Raw genomic sequence first — 25632 nt, 5'->3', positions numbered from 1 at the left:
ACTGAATAAAATGTTATGATCCAACACCAGAGACCAAAGATACTTCTGGAAATCCTTATACATCTCCAGAAAAATTTTATGAAAAATCTGCTCAAGTTATCCAGGGAATTTGTTTGTATATTTTTTAACATTCAGATATTGTCCTAACACCTGCAGAAGCTAAACCTTAAACAACGTTTGCTTTGGGGACAGTTCCGGGAAGTCGTCATCATTTGTGTTTCATGCTTCAGTGTAGGAGGGGAGGAAACAGCCATTCCGTTATTTCTGGACTTTAATGCCAAATCCAAAGCTTCTCCACTTGCCCTCAATGCAGTCAGTGGCATCTGTGTGATGTGAACAAAAAAAGTGCCTCTCTGGAGCAGAGCATGCCTGGCATCTCCTGGACATTACAGCCACAGGTAAGGTGCTGTGTAGGAGAAATGAGAGGCTCCAAGGGGATGGAGGGCATTGAAATATAGTCCCAAAGGCTTATTTTCACCACAGCTCCTCCTTTTGAGCTCACAAACACTCCCAGAGAAACTTTAAGTGTCTAATGGGTCAGTTCTGAGGGTGAACCTCAGCTAAATAGGTGTTTGGTGCTGAGGAAAGGCTGATGAGGAGCATGCAAATGGCCTTAATGAGCTTCAGAAGGCTGCCTGAAGGGAAGAATAACTCCCTGTGAAAATGGCTTGTCAAAGTATAGAAGTCAGATTTGGAAGAAGGAAGTCTAATAAGAAAGTCCTGACTCAAACCATGCTCATTTGTTGGCCAAGTGTTTAGGGGTTTTGTTTATTTGTTGGTTGGTTTGTTTTCCTGGGACTTAGGAAGGTGGTTTTGATCTATAAATATGCCACTGAGGAAAAGCACCTGCTCCAAGCTTTGGGAATGGTCCTCTGAGAGATGGTTCTGAAGACTCTCAAAAGAGCTAACTTCAGAGAAAAGCAAATCAAGGAATTAATTCACCATATCCCATAGCCAAGCAGGTGTTCAGTCATCCCTAGGCCAGCAGGGCTCCATCACATAATGGTTACTTGAGAAGAAAAAACACCATCATTCTGAATGCTCCCCACTTTCTTCTCCTTTATATGCTGAGCATGACATTGTACAGTGTGGGATATCCCTTGGGTCAGTTGGGGTTTGTGTCCCCTTCCAATTCCTTGTGTACCCCCAGCCTCCTCTCTGGTGAGGTGGGGTGAGGAGCAGAAAATGCCTTGACTCTGTGTAAGGACTGCTCAGCAGTAACTAAAACATACATGCCTGTATTACCAACGCTGTTTCCAGCACATATCCAAAACATAGCCCCATACTAGGTACTGTGAAGAAAATTAACTCTACCCCAGCCAATACGCAGCACCTAGCATCTGATAAAGGCCTGTGCATTTTTCTGCATTATACTGCTTACTCATTTGGTTGCACGGACCATGACTGCACCGATTTGTAATGTGGAAGTTATCCTTACAGACAGGTATAAGAAAAACTACATCTTTAAATATCACCTTCAGTTTGGAAAAACAAGTGTGATCCAGTGAAAACATCTAATCTGCAATTAAGCTGTTTACTGTAAGTTGTTCAGAGGCCTTCTTTATTTGCCTGAGTAATAAATCTCAGCATCTGAGTCTTAAGGTCAAAATCTTGTACACAAGGCTGCGTAATTTAGCTGAAAAGAATAAGGCCAGACACAAATGCACTAATCTCTCTGCTTCGCCCCTTAGCAACACCCAAAAGAGGGGAAGGAGGCTGATTCAACCAGCTTCCAAAGGTTAAACCCAGGAGCTCATGGTCCATGTTGCCAATTTCTTGCTACAGTATAAACTCTCAAACTGTCTTGAAAGTGCTTCCCCCTTTGCTACAGCTGAGGCAGCTGGCAGAAAGCCAGCGGAAATTAACATGTTTAGATGCATAAGAAAAAGGAGGGAGAATCCGTACCCACGAGAGAAATTTGCACCTATTACAGGGCTGGGAGAATCTCAATAGTGCCAGAAAAATTATTAGAGGTAAGAAAGACTCTTTGTGTAAAGTGAACATGAGACATTCAATACCTTTTACATCAAAAAGAAGGCTTGGATAAGAACAAGCTTTTACTAAAGCACATATCATGAGAAATGGAATAGCACATATAATACAGCAAATACTTTTTCTCCCTTTCACCTACAATGAGAGGCAGGGAACTCTTGGTGAAACTAAACAGTGAAAACTTTAGCATCCTGGAAATAATTTTAACTTCTGAAGTTGTATTCAAGACCCTAAGTTTTAATATAAAACAGGCCAAGAACTCTTAGGAAGACATGGGTGCTACACAAAGTAAAAAAGAAGGGCTAACACTTAAAAATTATCAAAACTTATGTTTCACTGTGGAGATAGTCTTTAGCTACCAGAGATCTGTATTAACACACTAACTGTGCTCTGACCTCTTCCTTTCACAAGGGTAAACTTACACAGAATAGTTGGTGTCTGAACTGCTAAATTCTCCTTGTGCCTAAAAGATGAGGAATACATCAGAGTGGAATGGTCCTGACCTTAGTAACTCCTGTGCTGTGCCTGGGAATTATCCAGGAGTTGGCCCAAAATCTTTACCAGGGGCTGCTTTAGCAGTTTAGAAGCTCTGGTACCCAGAATCATTCTCTTTCTCTAACTGATGAGGACAGGTGTAGCCTAAGGCACTACATCATCAGCAACAAATTTCTCCTCACCAGCCTGTTGGGGTTCTTGTGCTGTCCCTGGAAGTCCCAGTTGCTAGTGTCTTGGAAACCGAAAGGATCTATGATGGCTCTGATTCCCAAATTCCCTCATGAAATCCTGTTTCCAGCAGTCTTCTGAGCAGAGGCTGCTGCAGAAAGTCACTGCCACAGCAAAGCAAGCCAAGTTACTTCTGGTCTCCGAGGAAGGATCAAGATCTGCATCCATGCCTTATTCCTACAGTCTTACAGTCTGGCAGACTGGTCTGCTTTGACAGCTGATGTTTTATCCTTCTATTATTAGATGTGTTATTTCAAGACAGTTAAATAGACAGCATCAGCTAACAGAAATGACTATTATCTATCTTCCTGCCATTCTGAACATAATTATTAAAAAATAGAATCAGGCAAGAGTAGATTAATTATAACTGAAGCCTGAATGCATAACTGAATGTAATTCATTCACCTTCCAAGGTTACTGTGACCCTGCCCAAGGCTTTCCCTAGCACTGTGAACTCCTCTCATCATCTATGTAACTAATCTCATCACACCCATGAATTAGAGGAGGGGTTGTTTCCTCACTTTAATGAGTTTTGAAACAAAAATATTAGGACCAGATTATTTAAAATATTTAGCTGTTTGTTTAAGGATAGGAATAGTCTTAGAGTTCTTACAAACTTATCTGAGTTTGTATTGGAAACTCCAGTATTATCGCTGAGGTGAGTAGCTCGAGAGCGGACGCCTTCACCACCTGAGCAGGGGGAAGCTCAGCGTCCAGGAGCCCCAACTCAGAGCGACAAGAGCCACCGAGGGAGCCTCAAGTCCTCGACAGGACCTGCCCAGGAGCCGGCAGCTCAGCTGGGGGCGGAGGCAGGGGGAGCGGCGCTAGCCCTGACTGGGTAAAAACCTGCCCCAGGGAGCGCGAGCGAACAGGGTGGGCAAACGGCGGGCAAACAGGTCGAGGCAGTTTACGTGGCAGTTTGAGCGGGACGGTGAGCACTCGCCCTATGACCAGGGTCCGGTCTGGGAGCTCTGCTCTGGCTGCCCCGGCGGTGGCCTGCGTAGGCACCCAGACAGAGCCGATGCCACGGTAGGCTGCAGCGCAGAGCTCGGAGTGTAGAGAGTGCCTGCACTGGTCTGGGGAGGGGAGGGTGCACAGTGGGCAGGGCTGCACCCGGTGCTCCCTGGTGGAGGTCCTCCTGCAGCAGGGGCTGAACTGCGGGACGCTGTCAATAGGCTGAAAGATGTCAGGGAAGCTGAAAGGAAGCAGGACTGCTTGCTCCAGGCCCAAACTGGGCAGGGGCCTCAAGCATCCACTGTAGCTCATGGAGGAAAGAAGGAGGCCGTTAACCCAGGAAGATGGGAAACAGTAACAAAACAAACAAACAAACAAACAAAAAAAAAAAAAAAAAGAAAGGAAAAAAACAACAACAACAACAAAAAAAAGGTGGAAGAGGACAATTAAAAGCAAGGAGCTTCCTCCTAAATTTGATGTCCCCCCCCCCCAGAACCGCTTTGCTGTCCTGCAGGAGGTTAACGAGGAAACACACTTGCACCATGAACACCGGCTAATGCACTGGTAAAGAAGATCACTGCTGGTGCTGGCAGGAAAAAGTGGTGGGTCATAGTAGTAGAGGACTCCACTTTGCCAGGCATAGAGGCACCCATCTGTCGGCCTGACCCGGTCTCAAGGGAGGTGTGTTGCCTACCAGGGATACGGATCAAGGATGTTGCAGAAAGGCTGCCTGGTCTTGTGAGTCCTGCTATTACCCACTTCTAGTGATCCATGTGGGTGCTAGTGATATAGACAGCAGTAGCCTGGAAAACATTAAGATGGACTACAGAGCCCTGGGAGAAGTGGTTAGGGGCTCTGGATAAGATAGTCTTTTCATCACTTCTCCAGGATAAAGGGGAGGACCTTAAAAAGGCTAGGAAGATTGGCCAGGTTAATAAATGGTTAGAATGGTGGTGGCATAGTCAGGGGTTTGGGCATTTAGAACATGAGACTCAGTTTAGTAGGCCACATCTACTGGGGGCTGGTGGAGCTGGTCTGACGAAGGGGAAGAGTTGTTCTGGTAGGAGGCTTGCCAGGCTGGTCAAGAAAGCTTTAAACTAGATGTGTTGGGGGGGGAGGGGCTTCATTCCATCCCAACACTCCCACTCAGTTGCCAGCACCTTTAATAAATGCTTGGAATGATGCAGAGATATTTCAGCTGCTCTAACCAGTAAGTCGGCTTCATTTGGAGTTTTGGCTCAGATGCCTTTCTACAAACGCCCATAGTATGAGGAATAAACAAGAGGAATTAGATTTGTGCATGTCTACGGGGGTGTGATATAAAAGGTACCACAGAAACATGGTGGGATGGCTCCTATGACTGGAGTGCTGGAATGGAAGGTTACAGGCTCTTTAGAAAACACAGGCCCAGCAGACGGGGAGGGCGAGTTGCTATTTATGTCACTGATAGGCTGGGGACAGGTTAGCAGTCCACAGAGAGTTTGTGGATCAGGGTCAAAAGGAGAACAGCGACTGGGAACATTACAGTGGTGACCTGTTACAAACAGCCTGATCAAGAGGACTCTGTGGATGAAGTGCTCTATAGAAAGATAGGAACAACCTCATTCTCACAGGCCCTTGCTCTCATGGGGGACTTCAACCACCCTGATATCTGTTGGATGGATAGTACAGCCCGGCACAAGCAATCCAGGAGGTTCCTCGATTGTGTGGAAGACAACTTCCTTCTGCAAGTAATAGAGGAGCTGACAAGGAGAGGTGCCATGCTTGACCTCGTGCTCACCAACAGCGAAGGGGTGGTTGGAAATGTGATGCTCCAGGGCAGCCTTGGTTGCAGCGATTATGAGATGGTTGTGTTTGAGATCCTCAGGACAGTGAGAAGAGGGTGCAGCAAAATCATTGCCCTGAACTTCAAGAGAGCAGGCTTTGGCCTCTTCAGGAACCTGCTTAGTAAGGTTCCATGGGATATAGCCCTAGGGGGCAGGGGGGCCCAAGACTGTTGATTGATATTCAAGGATCACCTGCTACAAGCTCAGAAGTGTTGCATCCCAACTAGAAGGAAGTGCGGCAGGAGGGCCAGGAGACCTCCTTGGATAAATAAGGAGCTGCTGAGGAAACTTTGAAGGAAAAAAGAGGCTTATAAAAGGTGGAAGCAAGGACAGGCCGCCTGGGGACAATACAGGGATGTTGTCCGGGAAGCTAGGGACCAGGTAGGAAAGCTAAGGCCCAGTTAGAATTAAACTTGGCTAGGGATGTGAAAGATAACAGGAAGGGATTCTGTAGTTACATTGCAAATAAAAGACAAAGTAGGGACAATGTGGGCTCTCTCTGGAAGCTATCAGGAGAACTGCCTCCCCTGCATTTGGAGAAGGCTGAGGTTCTTAATGACTTCTTTGCCTCAGTATTCACTGGCAAGTGCTCTGACCACACCACCCAGGTCTTGTAAGGCAGACGCAGGGACTGTGAGAATGAAGACCTTGGGCCCACTGTAGGAGAGGATCTGGTTCAAGACCATCTTAAGAACCTGAATGTGCACAAGTCCATGGGACCTGATGAAATCCATCCGCAGGTCCTGAAGGAGCTGGCGAATGAAGTTCCTAAGCCACTGGCCATCATATTTGAAAAATCATGGTAGTCAGGTGTAGTTCCCAATGACCGGATAAAGGGAAATATAACCTCCATTTTCAAGAAAGGTGAAATGGATGACCCAGGGAGCTACAGACCAGTCAGTTTCACCTCTGAGCCTGGGAGAATCTTGGAGCAGATTCTCCTGGAAGGCATGATAAGGGACATGGAAAACAACAAGGTGCTTGGTTACAGCCAGCATGGCTTCGCTAAGGGGAAATCCTGCCTGACCAATTTGGTGGCCTTCTATGATGGGGCTATGGAACTGATGGACAGGGGTAGAGCAGTTGATGTCATCTACCTGGACTTGTGCAAAGCGTTCGACACTGTCCCACACGACATCCGTGTCTCTAAATTGGCAAGACATCAATTTGATAGGTGAACCACTCAGTGTATAAAGAACTAGCTGGGTGGCTGCACGCAAAGAGCTACAGGCTGGGCAGAGAAGAGATTCAGAGGAGCCCCGCAGAGAAGGACTTGGCATTGTTGTTTGATGGGAAACTTAACATGATCTGGCTTCAGTGTGCGCTTGCAGCCCAGAGAGCCAAGTGTATCCTGGGCTGCATCAAAAGAAGCGTGACCAGTAGGTTGAAGGAGGTGATCCTGCCCCTCTACTCTGCTCTCGTGAGAAATCACTTGGAGTACTGTGTGCAGTTCTGGTGTCCTCAACATAAAAAAGACATGGAACTGTTGGAACAAGTCCAGAGGAGGGCCACGGGGATGATCAGGGGACTGAAGCACCTCCTGTATGAAGACAGGCTGAGAAAGTTGGGGCTGCTCAGCCTGGAGAAGAGAAGGCTGTGTGGAGACCTCATAGCAGCCTTCCAGTATCTGAAGGGGGCCTATAAGAGTGCTGGGGAGGGACTCTTCATTAGGGACTGTAATGATAGGACAAGGTGTAATGGGTTAAAACTTAAACAGGGGAAGTTTACATTGGATATAAGGAGGAAGTTCTTTACTGTAAGGGTGGTGAGCACTGGAATGGGCTGCCCAGGGAAGTTGTGAATGCTCCATCCCTGGCGGTGTTCAAGGCCAGGTTGGACAGAGCCTTGGGTGACATGGTTTAGTGTGAAGTATCTCTGCCCATGGCAGGGGGGTTGGAACTTGATGATCTTAAGGTCATTTCCAACCCTAACTATTCTATGATCTTTGCATGCAGGACAACGGCCTCAGAACCTGGGCAAGTGCCCCATGGATCTACAAACCTGAATTAAGCCCACCAACTTTAACTTTGAAATGTTCAAATTGTGATAATTTGGTCTTAGAACCAGTCACCATGCAGGGCACTCTTGAGCTATGTGGCTGATGGAAAGTACACATCCTCTACTAAGAAGTTCTGCTACCTAGAGTCACTTGAGGAAGCTGCAAAATTTCTTACGGGTACCATGGAATGATAAGAAAATTTGGTCTCTTATCCTTGGATATCAATAATCACTTCTTTGGAGTTTCCAAACTCCTCAGCTCCTGCTGTGACATAAACCTGGCCAGATTTCATATCTAGAACTCACACCCACTGTGATGACTTTATAGGAGACTTCATCCAGTCTATGCAAGCCAGACCAAATGTGCTGAGCTCTTTGAAACATCTGGCCATCAGCACCAGGTGATATCAGGAGTCTTGTTACCTCTATGTTTAGCAAAGAACTGAGAGCTACTCATTTCCTTACATTTCTCCTTCATTGCTTATTGCAGAATACAGGCTTAAATCAAACAGGATTGCAGACTCTGGTCTGCAAGTTATGAGGTCAGGAAAGGTGATGTGACTGGCCTGTGCATGCTGCTGTATAAATGGAAGATTAGATTATTATACCTTTTATAACTCTCCATTCTCTCAGAAGAGGAAAGAAATCTGTTTTATTTCACTACGTTACTGCTTTGATGGTTTATGTCCCAAGGGACTCTCTTTTAACGTTTCCTCAATCTTCTAAATCTTAAAAATATCATTTTATCTTTTCCCATCTGTTTTATAGATCAAGTGGAGCTGAAATTATGCCTTCTTCTCTCATTCAACCAAATTCTATCACTGCTAAGACCCACTGACAGCTCTGACAAGGCAGGTAAGTGATGAACAGGATGTTGAGTTGTAAAGCAAACAAAATACAATGCCTCCTCATATGAGTAAAACTTTCTCATCTGTCAAGAACTGAAGACTGGAGGAATTTAATTGGTCTTGAATAAAGTGAGAAAGTGATTGCCAAAATCATTTTGTACTTACCCACACTCATAGGGCATTTTGCACACACACTGCGACTGATGTATTTTCTCCCACGGTTGACATTTAGGCTCTGTCACTTCTGGTTTCATGCTAGGCGCTGAGGTAAAACACAGACAGTGCTATTAAGGGTCAGAAAACACAGGCTGTTAAAGGTCTTCTCTGAAATTATTCTATTAGTTGAGCTTAAAAGGCACTGAATTATACAACCATAACATAAAGTCACCCTCCATGTTCATTGGAAGTATCTACTGTGTGGGAAGAATCAACACTATTAAAAAGGTACAATTTACTTTGCAAAGTTATGGTTCGGTAATTTGTCTACAGGTCATGAGTCAGATGGAAGGAAACAGGTACTGTGTTCAAGGTTAAACATCCACCTAATTTCTGCAGCAGCTGGTTGAACTGTTGAATTTAGCAGTGCTGAATCACAGCTGGTAACAGCTTAACCATTAGGTTTCAGAGTTACTGGCTTCACTTAACAAAAACTACAAGTTCCATCATTCATCCTCAATCTGCACTAACTGTACAAACAAAAGCAACAGTGATTCTTGGGGAACTTTAATCACAGCACATGTATGATTCTTTGAGTGCTGAGTTATATTTCAAGCTTGAAAATTAAATCAGCCTTTCCTAAACATTCTTCTGGAGATTTCTGTAGGAAATAATTGCAAGACCTTGCTAAATCTGTAGAGATACACTTTCTGAGAAAGTTTTATCCTGATTTGTGTTTTAGATTACGTGTCGGTAGCTTTCTACTTCAACATGAAAATTTAATACTCGTTAATATTGTGTTCTATAAAACAAACCAAACAAATAAACATCTCCCTTATGGATAAAGACGTGGTAAGCAAAATTGACAGGACCGCAATACGGAGAGCAGGCATAACCCTGTGTTTATGCAGAAAGGAAATTTCCACCAAAAGTCACTGCATTATCTCCATCACTGGGGCTGTTGGTTGTGTAGCTGACTGTTACTGACGCTACCGCTGACTAAATAGTCTTATCCAAATATATGTGTGCCACTGTGTCTATGTATACACATCTTCTTAATTTTTACCCTTCTTAGCTCATATTTCTTGGGGGTTTTAACTGTTGTTCTAATCTAATGGTTGTCCTTTTTCTAAAAAAAAACCCACCAACAACAAAATGTTTTGTGCTAATGTAATGCTCCCATACAGACAGGCATAAGCTGTTTCTAAAGATGGAAGCGTTGGAAAATGTTTTTAATTAACAACTGGAATTTGAATACAGGATGTAACAAAATAATTACGAAAAATCACTCACTAAGGCTAAGCCTAAGGAGTAATTGCCAACAGTACTTCCCTGCTGGTACTTTAACACTTCAGCAGCAGTGAGCTGTTTAAGTACAGATATGTTCTTCCTTATGAAATCCTTTACACTTCATGTGGATATGACACAGCAGCAGATGACTTACACTGGAAATCTCACAGGGTCGCTGCCTTTTGAGGTCTAAGCCTGACTGTCACCTGCCTCTTACCTTAGGTGAGGTAACCTCAGGCAGCAGTTGCCTGTTAAGAAGATGGACATGAAATGTAGGACACATGCCTAGTCTTCTACAGCAGTGTGTGTTTTCCACAAGCAAGGGTCTCCCCAGAGGTATGAGAAAATCTGGGACCTTGGGTAAATATGTGATTAGTTTGAAACAGCAAGCTGTTTGGATGCCTGTACATTACTGATTAGCATCATAGGAGTACTCTAGAGAAAGCCTTGTCTGCCTTCAACAGCTGGAAAAGATGACTTTGAGCTGCTGTATAGTATCTAGTCCACTTATCTCCCTGCCAGTGCTTGCCGGTATCAACCCAGATCAGAGCTTGCTGAGGGTGCACTCAAGCTTGCTGTCCATGCCACTGACAAAGATGTTGAACAAGACCAATCCCAACACTGATCCCTGAGGGACGTCACTCGTTACTGGTCTCCAGCTGGACATTGAGCCATTGACCACAACTCTTTGTGTGCGGCCATCCAGCCAGTTCTTTATCCACCGAGTGGTCCACTCATCAAATTGATGTCTCTCCAATTTAGAGACAAGGATGTCATGTGGGACAGTGTCGAACGCTTTACACAAATCCAGGTAGATGACATCAACTGCTCTACCACTGTCCATCAGTTCTGTAGCCCCATCATAAAAGGCCATCCACCCAGTTCTTTACACACCAAGTGGTCCATTTATCAAATTGATGTCTGTACAATTTAGAGACAAGGATGTTCCTGGAGATTTACTCCATATCAGCTGTGTGAATGTCATATAAGCAAAAGGAATCATCCAGCCCTGTCCTTATCTGCCATGAAATCCTGTGATGCACAGATCAGCTTCCAGATAGAAAAGCCGTATCTCTAAGGTGCAGTTTGCATGATAGTGGTGTTAAACAACATAGGTGAAGGGTAAAATATACTTGGAAAGCAGAATAGGCAGCATACATCCCAGGCAATCTCTCAAAATGCTGTCAGAGACAATACTTAATAGCAACAGGGGAGTGGGAAGCAAAATGCTATAAAGAAACCTCACAAGAAACGCCTTAGGGCATCTTTTTTGAACAGCACACAGAAAACACACACCCACATTTTCTGTGCTTCCAGCTGGTGATAGAAGTATGGCTTCTCTATCACTATATCAGCTATAGCTCTGTCTGTATCTTACCTACATAAGACACAGTCTGTCCAGGAGAGAAACTCCTGCATTGCACTTGAAGGACTACAATGTCTTACCTGGTCTCTTGCACTGGATAGTCTTCAAGGCAGGAGACCACTTGAGACTGGGCTCGCACAAAATAGAGTGTGCCCCTTCTAAGTGCATTCCATGTGGACAAGACAGAGTTATTCTCTCACCAATCTCATATGCAGGTTTCCATAGCTCTCCTTGCAAGCCCCCCTCAAGGATGGGAGGAAGACAAGCAGTTTCTAAGGATTGAAGGATTTGAGATAGCCTCAGTGAATCAGTGGATTGCAGAAAGCAGTCACATAACTTATCTTCTCCTAAATTTCTTAACAAATTGAATTGTAAGATTAGCTGATTTTCCTGTAGAAATACATCAATCATGTTAGCACAGGATACTAATTCATCATATCAGGCAAAGGTGCAACACAAGGGACAGAGTGACAATATCTCCTGGCTGCAGGTTCAGCCATGGCTTGAGGAGGGTTTCTCTGTCCTTAGGACCCATTCTTCTGTTGAGTGTTCATACTAGAAAGTAACACCCTAGTAGACAGAGGTCATACATACAGGTCTCTGGGAAACTGTGTACTGATATGCAAAGAGGTGGCATTTAAACAGTGTGGACTAGCATTTATAGGCAGTCAGTCCTGACTGCAAGGAGGAAAGAATGGTGTTGAGCTGCAGGTCTGAAAATTCCCAGGTCTATATGATCACACTCTAAGTTGACTCACAGATAAAATGTGCAGGGAAAAAAGAAACCCTAATGGTTACTGACCAGGTTAGAGGAAAAGAGTGAAGTTGGGAGATCATCCAAGATATTAAGTGATCCTTGGAGTTGTGTTCTTATGACAAGGTGGTTATTTGAGAACTTTGTGGTTGCCCAGTGCTGCTTCCTGAACCTTTTCCTCAGGTGGCTTTAGATATAGACTCATTTCCATGGATCTTGGATATAGCCACAGGACTGAATTAAGTAACAAGTTTGTTTCCACAGGAAGTAATTCCTGTACTGAAATTTAGTCTCCCTCACTTCCAGCCTTCCTTAAAACCAGACTTTCTGGCATGTTTCTATTTCAGTATTACAACATCTGAATTTAAAATAAGTCAATTGAGACCTGATTATATCTAGAGAGCTGGGAAATGCAGATATGTATTTTTCCCCCATTATTGTTTGAAAGCAAATGTTCAGAGATGTTTCACTGGAATTCAGGAATGGAGTTGTATTTCAAATCAAAAAATAGTTAAACATACCCTGGCAATATCTGTCTCCAACTTGCCAGTGTAAATTACTGCCACACTTAGCAACAGGGTCACCAACAAGAGAATATCCATGTCTGCAAGCATAAACAATGCTTTTCCCAACAGGGTATATGTTTTCAGCATTCTGAAAGAAAAGGAACAAGTGAAATTTTGGATACACTATCTAAAAAACACCAGCAGTGTTGAACTTCTTTGATTCTGGAATGCAGTGGCTGAGGACAGCAAGAAGTATTAATGCCATTCTGCAATGTAGTGATAAGACTGTCTGGAATAATGTGGGCAATTCTGGTTATCAATACCCAATAAATGTGGTAAAAATGGAGATGATGATGCTGGTTGGTAGAATACAGTGTATTTGGGCTATCTCCCTTAGCAAAGGGAGGGTTAGAGTTGAAGGTACCCTGTGACAGGGGTCTGGCAGTGGTACATCAGTGATGGAACAGTGCTATCCTGCCATTTTATGAATTGACTGCAAATATGGCTGTTGTCAAGCAGTAGAGGGGGAACATAAGCCCTCGAACAGTCTTCCGGGGAAGAGTATATGGCTTTGATAATTCTTAGGATGGCACACTATCAGTTTCCTAAAGGGTAATGTGATATGGTCACTCAAAAGAGCTGGACTTGAAGATGTGAGTCTTTTCTTACTTTAAATCTCACTTTCTTGTTTTTCTTTTATTTTTAGTGGGAAGTCTTGGCCAATATTGTTCAGCCAGGGAGAAATGCTGAGGGAGCTGCTATACAATAGCTCTGATACTAAACTTACCAAGATAAATACAAATTTACAAGTGAAAATCTATATGAACTTTAACAGAGACACTGCAAGTAGGGATAGAACAGATAACAGAGTAATAGAAATAACTTACTTGAACAAATCCATTTTCCAAGAGAGGAGGAGGTGAACAGAACTCTGTAGGAGTTATGGATAAATCGAAACAGTGTGGTTCAATCAAGCTATGAATCAAGCAAAAGTACAATTTAGTTTGAATTCAATCTCCCTTCCTTGCAAAATTCTACAATTTTCATTGAAGCCCAAGACTACAAGACTATTATGCATTGCATTTACATCACAATTAAACTGGGAACTGCCAGGTTATCTGAGAGAACGCTAAATAGAATGGAGTCAAGTTTACCAGCTTTTACTCAGTTTTCTTCTCTTACCTTGTATCAGATTCACAGCTGCTGAATTTCATTTTATTTCAACTTAAATACAAAAGCTCAGTAAGTGATCTCCATCCTGATTTGCTTATGCACCCTCCTGAAATAGATTTTTAAACCTTCCTGCAGCTGTGTTCCAAATGGTTTTGTTTTTCTGCTTACCGAAAATGCTGCAACTCCTCATTTTCACATGATCTGCTTTCATGCTGCTCTCCTATGCAGGCCTTCCCATTGCCATGGGGGGATGGATTGTTGCAGCTCCGACTCCTTGATCTCCTTCCCCCTGAACAAGAACTCCAGGAAGACCAGCAACTCCAGCGTCCATCAACAACATCTATGCAACATTTGGGAATATTTCACATTAATCCTCTCCGTAGGTGGTTTAAAGGCACAGGCTGTTCAAAGCTAGTGATGGTCCAAACTGGGCCCTTACAAAGAATTCCAAGTTGCAATGATGTAATCTCGCACCTTTCTCCAGCTTGCATTTTATGTAAGTATAATTCTACAGAGGCTATTATATAATATTATATATATAGAATTATAATTTTATATATAAAATATATATATAAAATTATAATTCGTTATCAGAGTCTTGGAGAAAATAAAAATAGCTATTATCTGCAATTAATTACAAATTTTAAAAACAAAAACTTTTGAAGTTACTGATACTCATTTAGTATACATACTCAGTATACATACTTATTTCTAGAAGGTTACATTTTCAGCAGTTAGTATTGTCCACTGCATTTAACAATAATAAAACCAGTTCTTTGTTAAGTACTGTTTGGACAGGCTAAGACTCAGGCTTAGCATGACACTCTCTACCCATGCTGTATGTCTGTAGTGATATCTGGCCCAAGCAGACACTGCACAGCAGCCAGTCATTCAGTTTGTGCAGTGAGACAAGCAGGAGAGCATACTTTGCCACTTCTAAACTCTCACAGGTTTAAAGACTGCTAACCTGGCTGATCTTGCATGAGAATTCCCAGCTCACAAGCTGCTCCAAAGGTGTAAGGCTTGCAGTAACACACGCACTGAGTTCCTTCCACAGCTGCCTCACCACCATTCTGGCAAGGCTGACATTTGCAGGGATCATTTTCAGCCATATATTCTTCAATGGCTTGTTTTAAGTAATGTTTTTTGACTGAGGAGCAGGGCACTTCCTTTACCAGCTCATATAATGGTGTTAGCTACACACAGTAGAGAAATATTTATATTAAATAGTGATAATCTGAATAATAAGAGTTTATAAGCACATTTCATCATGCAAAATAATTTGTGATGTATGCTGCTGCACATACGGGTTGACAGATGCTCTAATTTGCTATCTAGTTAGCTAAAATCTTCTGTTAGTATTTCATACTAGCCTTTTTCTGAAAAGTCAGACCTGCATAACAGCATCCCTTAAAGCTAGCGCTGGATTAATCATGTTTAAACACATTTGAGCTATGATATTATGGTTGACTTAAAAGTGTAACACAGACCACCAATGCACAGTAACCTGAATTCTTACCCAGCTGTTCCTAGCCCAAGAAGCTGGATGTTTAAGCAATCCATTATGGTAATTCACTGAGCAGTGACTGAAGGTAACAATAAGTGAAAACATTTTGCATTTCTCTTGCCTATTTTATGGTATTCTGTGCTTTTACATTTAATTGAAAACTTTCTGTCAGAAATCTTTTGGTTTTATACTATTCTTCAGTACATAGTCAGTTCTCAAATGGGACAGAAGTGATTATGGCCATGCCCAACTTTGAAGTGTCTGGCTTTCAGAACCTCATTCTGCTGAACGTCTGGATGAAAAGAGAAGGAGGAGGGATAAAAGTGGTACAAAGAAGTTAGCAAGCTGAGTGGAAGCCACACTGAAGTGCCCAGATGTATTTCAGGAAATGGGCTATCTCAGATCTGGGCTTTCTCCAATGCTATCATGACCCTCAGTTCTTAAGCAGAACTCCCCTGTAGTCACAGAAGGCTGGTAAGATTGATCTGTTAAATGACTTAAATTTGTGATGCAGCTGATTATGTTAACCTCATGGAATGTTCCTCCCCTGAGCTTTTCTTTCTTATGAAGTGATCTGAAAACAACATGATTGCAGACTACAGCTTGATTAATCATAGCTTAATCATTTCTCCCCTTGAGGTGATCCCAACTGCTCATCTTTCCTTCAGGAAAATAGCCTTACCTTTTGTTTAATTACTCTGGGATAGTCTGTCACTGATCCAGCCCAAAAGGAATATCTCTGACTATTGCCAGCAGGATCATTAAGCTCTAGATAATTAAGGCCAGCAACAGCACCTGGGCTTCCTCCTTCTATGTAGGGGTCTCCTTTAATCTTACTACCACTGCTTCCTGTAGATTCAGGATGAAAAATACAGAAAAATACAGGCATTGCTATATTCACAAATGGAAATAGAAACAATGCATGCAAAAAACTGCTAGCAAGTAGGGAAAGTACTTATTAGTGCATATCAACCACCTGTGCCTGGATCAAGAGCTCCTACATTGATAATATGTAAGAAGTATGTGGTTTTGTAGCTATCTTGGCAGCTGTGACTTAGGGTGTCCTGGAAAGTGCCAATTACTGGGAAAGCATTAGCAATGATTGACGAGAACTGAAGAGCCATGCACTTGATGTCTGGGTTCATTGTTTTAAGGCAAACAGTTCAACAAAGGTATCAACACCTGCTCCAGATTTTGACAGCTACTTAGGAGGAGATGGAAGATGGAGACATAACTACACAAGTCACTGTTGAACACTTACCTGAAGAAGTCTGTAGCAGTTCATCCAGTTTGGAGCACTTTACTTTCTTCTTTTTCACAATGAATGCATTCCAGCCTGATGTGGTGCAGTCATACATGTCTGTTATGGTCATACCTGCAAATAATTGATGCTTTAAACAATACTGTACATAGAAAGTGTGTTGGATTAATTTCTAAGTTTCCCATTGACTTGAGAGGTCATGAAAAATTATGCCTAAATTAGAAGGCAACCAACTAGCACATCCTGCTAGAGAAATAGGAGGTGTATCTGGAAAATGCTTATTTTTTATTCTATGTCATTTCTCAGCAGTCCCTACTTCTACAGCACCGCTCCACACTGAGTACCATTATACCCATCACTCTGGTGTTTGCTCTGTTTGCAATTTATTCTGCTTTACACGGTTTCATCCAACTTTCATTTCCAAGTAGCTCTTAAGATGTAACATTATTTGAGATTTAGACTGGCACTAGAATTCAGATTTAGCCTGAGGAAGTCCTGAATCAATTATCAAATCTTTGCTATTCTGATCACAGCAGTTCACAGATGCGGACCTAGAACTCAATGCTGTGGTTTGAGCACATTTTCTAATCTCCTTTCTTTTGCCTGTGAAGATAATGTGGTGACTAACATATGCCTCTTACCTGATTTTAGACACTATCTGGCAGAGCATGCAAATAAATTTTTATTCGTGTATATTCACTTAGGTTCTTGTAATCAATAGTCTAGTACTCTACCTTCTGCTTTCATTTTGTCAGTATCCATATAAAAAATAACTTTGTAATGTCCTCCTAGAGATCCAGAGTGTAAGAAATGAGTTCCAAAAAGTTCAATAAGTCTTCGGTAGGCATTGTACTCATAGACGACTGGAAGGTTGGCCAGCTCCCTCCAGAAGGACTCCGCAAGAGGAAGAAATTCTGGGTGGTTGTTAATAAACTGGGCAACTTCCACACTGTTCTCAACAACCATCAGCTGTTTACTCTGGGGAAAGGAAAAGATGTCAGTCATGCCGCATGCTACTGTCAGGGTGGTTCCTACTATCCAGATGACATGCACGTTATATTGGCCACTAAACAACAGCTTATACAGAGCTGTTAGATATATCTAAGCAACTTGGTGAATACCAAAAAAAAAAAAAAAAAAAACAACCACACTGAAAATAGGAAATATCTTTTGAACCATTGTTTATAATTGCTGCAACATCTTCATTTTTCTCCTGTGTGCTGGAAAGCTAGCATAGGGACAGACAAGAAAGCAAAGTATCATTCTTCAAAGCTAATGATGGTTTCCAACACCAGCAGCCTGGCAGTAGCAGGTCGACAAGCCTTGTCTGAAAGCAAATTATAGTCAGTAGAGAGGTATTCTTTGTACCCTGTTTTGTCTGAAGAAGCCTTTCTTTGAAAGCAGCTCTAGCTGAATTATAAACTCCTATCTGCCTATCCCATATTCCTTACCTAAGCTTGTCAAAGTTGCTTTTGAACTTTGTTAGAGTAAGTCTCAAAATATATTATTGTTAGTGCAGTAAAATGAGCTTTTCTTCTGTCAGCTTGGGGACATAAAACATATGAATTTATTACTTGATTTTATTTGCTATAAAATAGAGATTATACTTCACAATTGAGAATTACTCTCAAATTATTTATTTAATGCTCCTTTTTAGATAAGTCAAAAGCATAAACACTGTAACCTTCTGGATGTTTAAAACAGAAATCTTAATGAGCTTCTGGTAGTAGAAAATGAATTACAAAACAAATTCACTTTAATCACAGATGCTGATAGAGGTAATAGGGGAAAAAATAGGAGTAACCCATTAAACAAAAATGTAAAAGATTAATTAAAGAAGTTGTCAATATTTTTCTTCCTCAGATAGGGTTGAAAACAGATAGTAAGTAAACAGATTACTACTAGAGAGGTAAAACGGAAAAAAATAAAAACAGCAGCCAACACTTCTCAATTGATAACCAAACCAGTGATCTCTTTGTAAAAATTTTTATGAGATTTTTATTGTAATGCACTTTATGTCAGAAATATCTGGATAAAATTAATACTTGCATCTCACTATAAAATTACAGGAAAGAATATGAAAATATTTATGAAAATCACTAAGCCATGGTGATAACGTATACATGCTATATATATACCTTTTGACTGTGTTGCAGAATTTTATTCTGTGAATAACTGTGCCCGTGGTTTGAGTTTTCATACCTCTCCGTGTGTTTCATGTACGACCAGCTGCTGTTGAAAAACTCATAACTGAAATCATTCTGAATTTTAACCTAGAATATGAAAGACAGAATTCTGTATAAAGGGCTTCATGAAGGATGTTAAAAATGATAATTTATAGGGTAAAGCAAGTCCTTCCTGATGCAAAAAATCTGTCGTGTTTTCCAGGCTGAATCCATTTCAGATTTCATGAAAAGTAGTGAACACTATTGGAAAAGCATTACATGTATATATTCATACACTAAGTATTTATGTTATAAAGTAAAGTACATTAAGGATTGCTTAGCATGCTTTTGATGAATGTGAAGTGACCCATGTCTCTGAGACTTCAAAGTATCTCTCTGGAAGATTTCCACAAAGCCTTGTGCACATATGGAAATCCCATCCAACAATATATACCATCCAATAACATTTTCTTTCCCTTTCATGTTAGCAAAATATACACCAGTTTGTATTTCAAAATATTAAGTGACTGCAGAGAAGAAACAGGTGTCATTCAGCTGAATTTAGGAAACATGCCTACCGAGAGATCCTACAAGCTTTGAATCACTCTCCTCGTTTTAAGCATGACTCTGAATACAAAGCTGTGTTTAATGGAAACATACCTGAAAAGTATAAGCAAGAACACTTTCACTAAGCCTGTAGTATTCTCTCCTATCGCCACTGAAGACCTTTCTGCACTGTCCTGCAAAGCTTTTTGTATGAATGACTCTTCCCCTTGTATCACCAGTAATAGCATCAAAACTATGAGAAGAAAAATATGTAAAGTCAGTAAGACAGAGAGGTAGCAAATTATTTTACAGGAAGCAAAAATTACAAAACCATTATAACTGAATGCTGTGTCTTCAGATAAAGATCACAAGCTGATTTACCCAAAAAAAAGGGGATATCAACTGATTAACTTCTATACCTGCAGAACTGCAATGCGCAGAGCATGCTACAGTACAGAAAGCAAAATTTTGCTCTTTTTTTGTCAACAAAAATGAACACATATCTCTTAACTTTAAGACATTCATATGTATCACAAATGATTTTACGTTTAATTAAGCAACACCATACATAAACAACAAGGCTTCCATTCCAAAATGAGGCTTTTTATTATACCTGAATTACCTTGCATAACAAGTGACACAACTACCCTAAAAAAACTTAAGGTAATTATTTTGCTAGGTTGTAAGTGGGATGTATAAACAGAAATCCATATGGATCCACAGTACTAAATGCAACAGCAAGGAAGAAGAATAATGAGCATTGCTAGTTCATTTTTTCTCTGCTCATGATCATGTGGTATTGGTTGACATTTCATTTCATATCTTAAAAGATATTTTTCAATAGCAGGAGTGAAAAATAAAAAGCTTTATTCTGTGCTTCAGATCAAAGGGTCTGCACATTCTGGCTGCACTGAGCCGTTAGCATGATGGAAACCATTGTACTGAACACTTTTGCATATGGAATATTTTACCGTAAGCCCAGGAAGCCTATTTGTACAGCCAGAGCCTGTAAATACTACAAAAATGTCAATGCATTTGGCGCCAGCACTACTGATCCTAGCACAGAACATTACCCTGTTCCTGTAAGTTCTGAATTCGGAGGGGTTTTATCAATATCACATACAGCCTTCTTCTCTTCACATTGATCTTCATCTCCACCATCCTCCTCACAATCCTGATCTCCATTGCATACAAGAGATCGGCTAATGCACTGACCTAAATCAGAACAAAAATGCAGAGGTAAAGAAGTGTTTTGTTCATCTAAAAATAAATCACCTAAATCAAAGCAAAAATCCCCGTTATCTACTACACTAATTAGCTTGTTCACACTCATGCTGAACACTCTGTGCTCAGGAGGGCTTGTGAAACAACAGTAAATGTAGACATAGAATCATAGAATAGTTAGGGTTGGAAAGGAGCTTAAGATCATCAAGTTCCAACCCCCTTGCCATGGGCAGGGACACCTCGCCCTAACCCATATCACCCAAGGCCTTGTCCAACCTGGCCTTGAACACTGCCAGGAATGGAGCATTCACAACCTCCCTGGGCAACCTATTCCAGTGCCTCACCACCCTAACAGGAAAGAATTTCCTCCTTATATCCAATCCAAACTTCCCCTGTTTAAGTTTGAACCCATTACACCTTGTCCTATCACTACAGTCCCTAATGAAGAGTCCATCCCCAGCATCCCTATATGCCCCCTTCAGATACTAGAAGGCTGCTATCAGGTCTCCACGCAGCCTTCTCCAGGCTGAGCAGCCCCAACTTTCTCAGCCGATCTTCATATGGGAGGTGCTCCAGTCCCCTGATCATACTCGTGGCCCTCCTCTGGACTTGTTCCAACAGATTCATGTCCTTTTTATGTTGAGGACACCAGAACTGTACACAGTACTCCAAGTGAGGTCTCACGAGAGCAGTGCAGAGGGGCAGGATCACCTCCTTCGACCTGCTGGTCACACTCCTTTTGATGCAGCCCAGGATATGGTTGGCTTTCTGGGCTGCAAGCGCACACTGCAGCTGGCTCATGTTCATTTCCTCATTGACCAGCACCCCCAAGTCCTTCTCCGCAGGGCTGCTCTGAATCTCTTCTCTGCCCAGACTGTAGCTGTGTCTGGGATTGCCCCGACCCAAGTGTAGGACCTTGCACTTGGCATGGTTAAACTTCATGAGGTTGGCATCAGCCCACCTCACAAGCATGTCAAGGTCCCTCTGGGTGGCATTCCTTCCCTCCAGCGTATCAACCGAACCATACAGCTTGTTGTCGTCATCAAACTTGCTGAGGGCGCACTGAATCCCACTGTCCATGTCAGCGACAAAGATGTTGAACAAGACCGGTCCCAACACCGATCCCTGAGGGACACCACTCGTTACTGGTCTCCAGCTGGACATTGACTGCTACTATTTGTGTGTGGCCATCCATCCAGTTCTTTATCCACCGAGTGGTCCATTCATCACATAAAGAAATGGTGTAGAATGGTCCATTCATCACATAAATAAATGGTGTAGAGTACACTTGAGGGAATCACAGCAATCTGGGGCTTATGATATATTAATAAAACAGATGAATTCTAGATTTATTTCCTCAGCTTTCATCCTTTGATCTCATCACTTGTGATTAACTATGATTATCTCCCTGGTAGCACTTAAACACGTTTACCATGCTCCTCTTTGATAAACGTCTACCAAGTGAGACAATGCACTTTTCTGTGAAGGGAATGAAACCTGCTATTCTAGGAGTATTCTAGGAAGCACCAGTTTCCATGATCCAGGTGATTTCCAAGATGTTTGTATATGCCTAGCTTTAAAAAATAAATCTAAGGTTGCATTCCTTAATTACCATCTTGGAAGGTCTCTGGGTCAAACAAGTAAGGCAGAATGACTACAGAGGCTACCAGAGCTACAGCATATTACCTGCAAAGGTCTGCAACACTCCAGATGATTTAAAAACATACATAGTGGAGGATGGAATTAAGGAAACATCCTCCTAAATCAAATTTATATATAGGTCAAGGGTTCTGCAAAGCCATTTCCCATTTACTAAAGTTCAAAGATAACAAGGTTATCTTCTTAACTTTATGCCCAGAAAATTGTGAAAAAGATCTTGGATGGTACCTGAGTAACACCTGAAGCGATCACCACAGCCATCCTCTGTTGGGCATCCCCTTGTGGTGGTGCATGGTCTTGTTTCAAATGCATCCCCAGAGCATGGGTTTCCCCCATACTGGCCATAAACTGCTACTGTCCGTCTCCGAATCTGAATGCAAATCAAGGGAGAACTCAGAAACCTAAATGCAAAGCAGGAACAGTCTACTCATGTCAAGACAATGCTACCACTCTACTGCTATAAGGAAACTAGACATTCACTGTTTTTTCTAATACCCACACTTGCTATTACCACAATATTGTAACAAGTTAATCGAAAGACATCTATTTTATCTACAAGGTCTTTAGACTGATGCACAAGCTTGGCTTTTTTGTTCAAAACATCTGATAAGTAACTGAAACCAAAAGAAAGCTGCTGACAAATCTCAGTTTTGTTTTACATTTTTAATAGGACCAATCATGCCTGATATGAATTTACCAAAGTTCTTCAAAGTAAACAGTGTCATTAGGGATGATGCTAAACAAGTGGGCTATTTGTTGCTTCTAAAAAGAGGATGTACTGTCTGATGGCACAGCTCTAATTTTGATTAATTCCTCCCTAACTGATGCAACATCAAAGTAAATGAGAAAGAAAATCAAAAGCAAGTATCTTGCACATCAAGACAGTTGCACTGTAAAAAGAATAATTTTGTTTTCATTGAATATAATACTCTGCAACCAACTATTCTTTCCTTGATATGTGACACCACTAATGAAAAATCAGCAGAATTGGTATAAACCAGCATCAGTGGAGGAATATCTCTGTTAACTGAACAATTGAGTCAAGCTTTCTGGAACTATAACCAAAATAAAAAGTGCACAAATTATTTTACAACATGAATATCGTAGCTTTGAAAGGGAATAGATTTGGGACAGGCTGGAGGATTTCCCTTCTGAGATTTTTGTTCTTCAGCCTTCTTGTTCTGCTGGGGCTTTTGCTTGACACCAGATTTTGAGTTTTAAAGATACAAGGCTCCTTAATTATTAGCAAAAAGCACATGCTTACGAAGTCATGAATACAGAAGTGTCCATCTATACCTGTTTTTGAGTACAGCCATTGCATTCAGACCAAGGGCCAAAAGAATTCCAGCTGCAGTGGACTGGAGAGGAAGGGCTACGCCAGGAGTATTTTTTGAATTATAAAAAACCAAACCAAAACAAAACAAAAAACAGAGAGAGAAATATTATCAGGGATTTCCATCCCTAAGCATTAGTGCAAAGCATCCCTAAACAGCAACACAGGCCTACAGTAACAATTAGCAGTATGTTCAGGCTCCCTCTAAAACCACTTGGATTTGCTTTTCACATGTATGAATGCAATCAGACCCAGCCTGGGCTTTCCAGTCACTGAAAAGAAGAAAGTAGGCACATTTATCTTGCCTGAAGGTCAGTAAGGACTTTCTTCAACCATAATACAAGCTTCAAAGACCAGCTTCATGCTGCAAAGCAGGGAGCAGACAGACCACATCTGGGAATGGGAGGGAGCTGCCAGGGGCTGTGTGTGCCGTGGCATGCAGCAGACCTTCCCACAGCAGCTCTCGAAAGTTTGCCAACAGGAGGCACTGAGGGTCCAACCTGCCCCTGGGATCCGGGCTGCTTGGGGCAAGCTGTGTTGTGTTTCACACATGTATGTTGCTGTGGCTCATACCACTGCTGTGTGCTCTTTTCCTGGTAGGTGGCTGACTCCTCTGGGGAGAGCTGAGGGACACCATAACATCTCACTCTTGTCACCACTGATGGCAGTGGCAGTCCTGACGCCAAGCACTGTCTTTTCTCCCAGGAGATATATTTGAAGACCCATGTCATGCACCAGAAGTTGTCTGTTAAATTCCACATATATACACAATATATACACATATATACACAATAACCCTTAGTCTTCAGCATGTAATTTACTAAAGAAATATTCACCTGGAAAAAGTGGAAAAGAAGCCTGAAACTTCCAGCAACAGAAAAATTCCCAGCACCTGAAAAAAAGAGGAGTAAAAGCAAACCAAACTTACTTTCTGCTTTTTCCATTAGCTCATGCAGCTGTTCTAACTTTCTGCAATCTTTACACTCACCAGCTTAAGAAATAACGGAGAGTGTAATGCTTATTTTCTTCAGCTTTGTTGTGCAAGCTGTTGTTTTTTTGTTTCTCTTCTTTCTCAGAATGCTACCCAATTGCATTTTCAGCTAAGTATTTCTCCATATAAATTAATATTTCATTGCACTTATCATATTCACTTCATCAGTATGAATTAAGTAAGCAATTGTCTTACCTTCATGTTAGATGAAATACTTGGACATCCAGCAATTACCATGGAAAATGCACTTCCACTCAATTCAGCAGCCAAAGGAGTCAGTCAGTCTGTCTGCTACTGTATGTCTCTTCTCACTCAGCCTTGCTTTTCTGCTCTTCTTTCCCTAAAAAGGCTGAATATTGCCAAGGACTTTTAATCTTAACTCATCTAGTCGTCTCCAGGGACACAGCCTGCTTTGGGAGTTGCTTAGGGTTTTTAAGACACAAATCAAGGCCTGGTGTACTGACTGGGGCTGGCACAAAGTTCTGAAAAGTGCTTACTGGAAGACCAATAATCTTTCCTTTATCTCGCCTCTCACAGTTTCTTTCCTATGAACAAGCCTTTTCAGAGATCCCAGGCCAGTCCTGATCACATATTCTGCACTACAGCTGAGCCCTCAGCTTCAGTAGGAAGTAGGAATGAGGCTAATGTTACATTTTAATCTTCTGTCTCCACTTCTGCAGTTTCTGATTTTTGCGTATCAGTGAAATCAGCTTATGGGTCCGAATGCAAGTTTAGGCAAATTCGGCCTGATGGTACTGACTGTGAAAGACTTCTTAAGATCCCACACAACCCCTAGTTCTAGTGACACATCAACAGCTGGCTTTATGAGGGGATGCCCGTGAAGTGTAACAGCACTCCATTTTCTCTTTCCTCACCATGATATGCGCTCTTATTTTTAATTTAGACTTTTTTTTTTTTCCACTTTCCAGAGTTGGTCCATTACAGTAACAGCAAGAAAATGCCACTGTTGAGAAAATTTACATTAATTTATCCTAATGGAGCCTGGATGAAGCCCTTGACTATGAAAACTCTTCATATACTACATCTCAGATACTACATCTATTTTGTACAGTTTAACAGTCCTCAGGAAACTAAATGCTTCATGTCACAGCATTACTACATGGTAACTGTTTAACCCTGCTCTCTTTTGGCATGGTCTGCTTTCCTTAAGAAGATGCCCAGATCTTGGATCACATTACCCCATCCATGTGATCACATTACCCCATCACATGCCTATGCCTATGTCCATTCCTCAGAAGCTGGCAACCCCAGAGACAACTTAGCTAAGCCAGAGCCTGTTTTGGGGACTTTTCAGCTGAAGTAACTATGAATCTCTTTGGTAATGTAATTCATACACTTG

At 41.8% G+C, this 25632-nt stretch overlaps 1 protein-coding gene across 1 annotated transcript in view; it reads right to left on the bottom strand.

Moving 5' to 3' along the window:
* The window catches only part of C7 (complement C7), a 28191-nt gene extending 3407 nt beyond the window's left edge, over positions 1-24784 (bottom strand). Inside the window, exons 1-17 of the mRNA XM_061349557.1 lie at positions 24770-24784; positions 24468-24612; positions 24118-24173; positions 23245-23320; positions 22177-22318; positions 20139-20280; positions 19180-19318; positions 18493-18627; positions 17089-17332; positions 16355-16468; positions 15776-15942; positions 14554-14782; positions 13755-13926; positions 13301-13388; positions 12429-12561; positions 11234-11425; positions 8507-8603 (exon numbers count right to left, since the gene is read on the bottom strand). Coding sequence (XP_061205541.1) covers positions 8507-8603; positions 11234-11425; positions 12429-12561; positions 13301-13388; positions 13755-13926; positions 14554-14782; positions 15776-15942; positions 16355-16468; positions 17089-17332; positions 18493-18627; positions 19180-19318; positions 20139-20280; positions 22177-22318; positions 23245-23320; positions 24118-24173; positions 24468-24509 — 2168 coding nt within the window. The 5' untranslated portion in view covers positions 24510-24612; positions 24770-24784. The remainder of the gene's footprint in view (positions 1-8506; positions 8604-11233; positions 11426-12428; positions 12562-13300; positions 13389-13754; positions 13927-14553; positions 14783-15775; positions 15943-16354; positions 16469-17088; positions 17333-18492; positions 18628-19179; positions 19319-20138; positions 20281-22176; positions 22319-23244; positions 23321-24117; positions 24174-24467; positions 24613-24769) is intronic.
* Positions 24785-25632: the final 848 nt, after the last annotated feature.

Source organism: Neopsephotus bourkii, unplaced genomic scaffold, assembly GCF_033783945.1.
Source record: "Neopsephotus bourkii isolate Nb327-2 ecotype Australia unplaced genomic scaffold, CSIRO-AGI_Nbou_v1 NB_414, whole genome shotgun sequence".
Lineage (NCBI taxonomy): Eukaryota > Metazoa > Chordata > Aves > Psittaciformes > Psittacidae > Neopsephotus > Neopsephotus bourkii.
The sequence above is the reverse complement of the archived record's forward strand: the minus strand, read 5'-3'. Positions and strand labels throughout refer to the sequence as shown.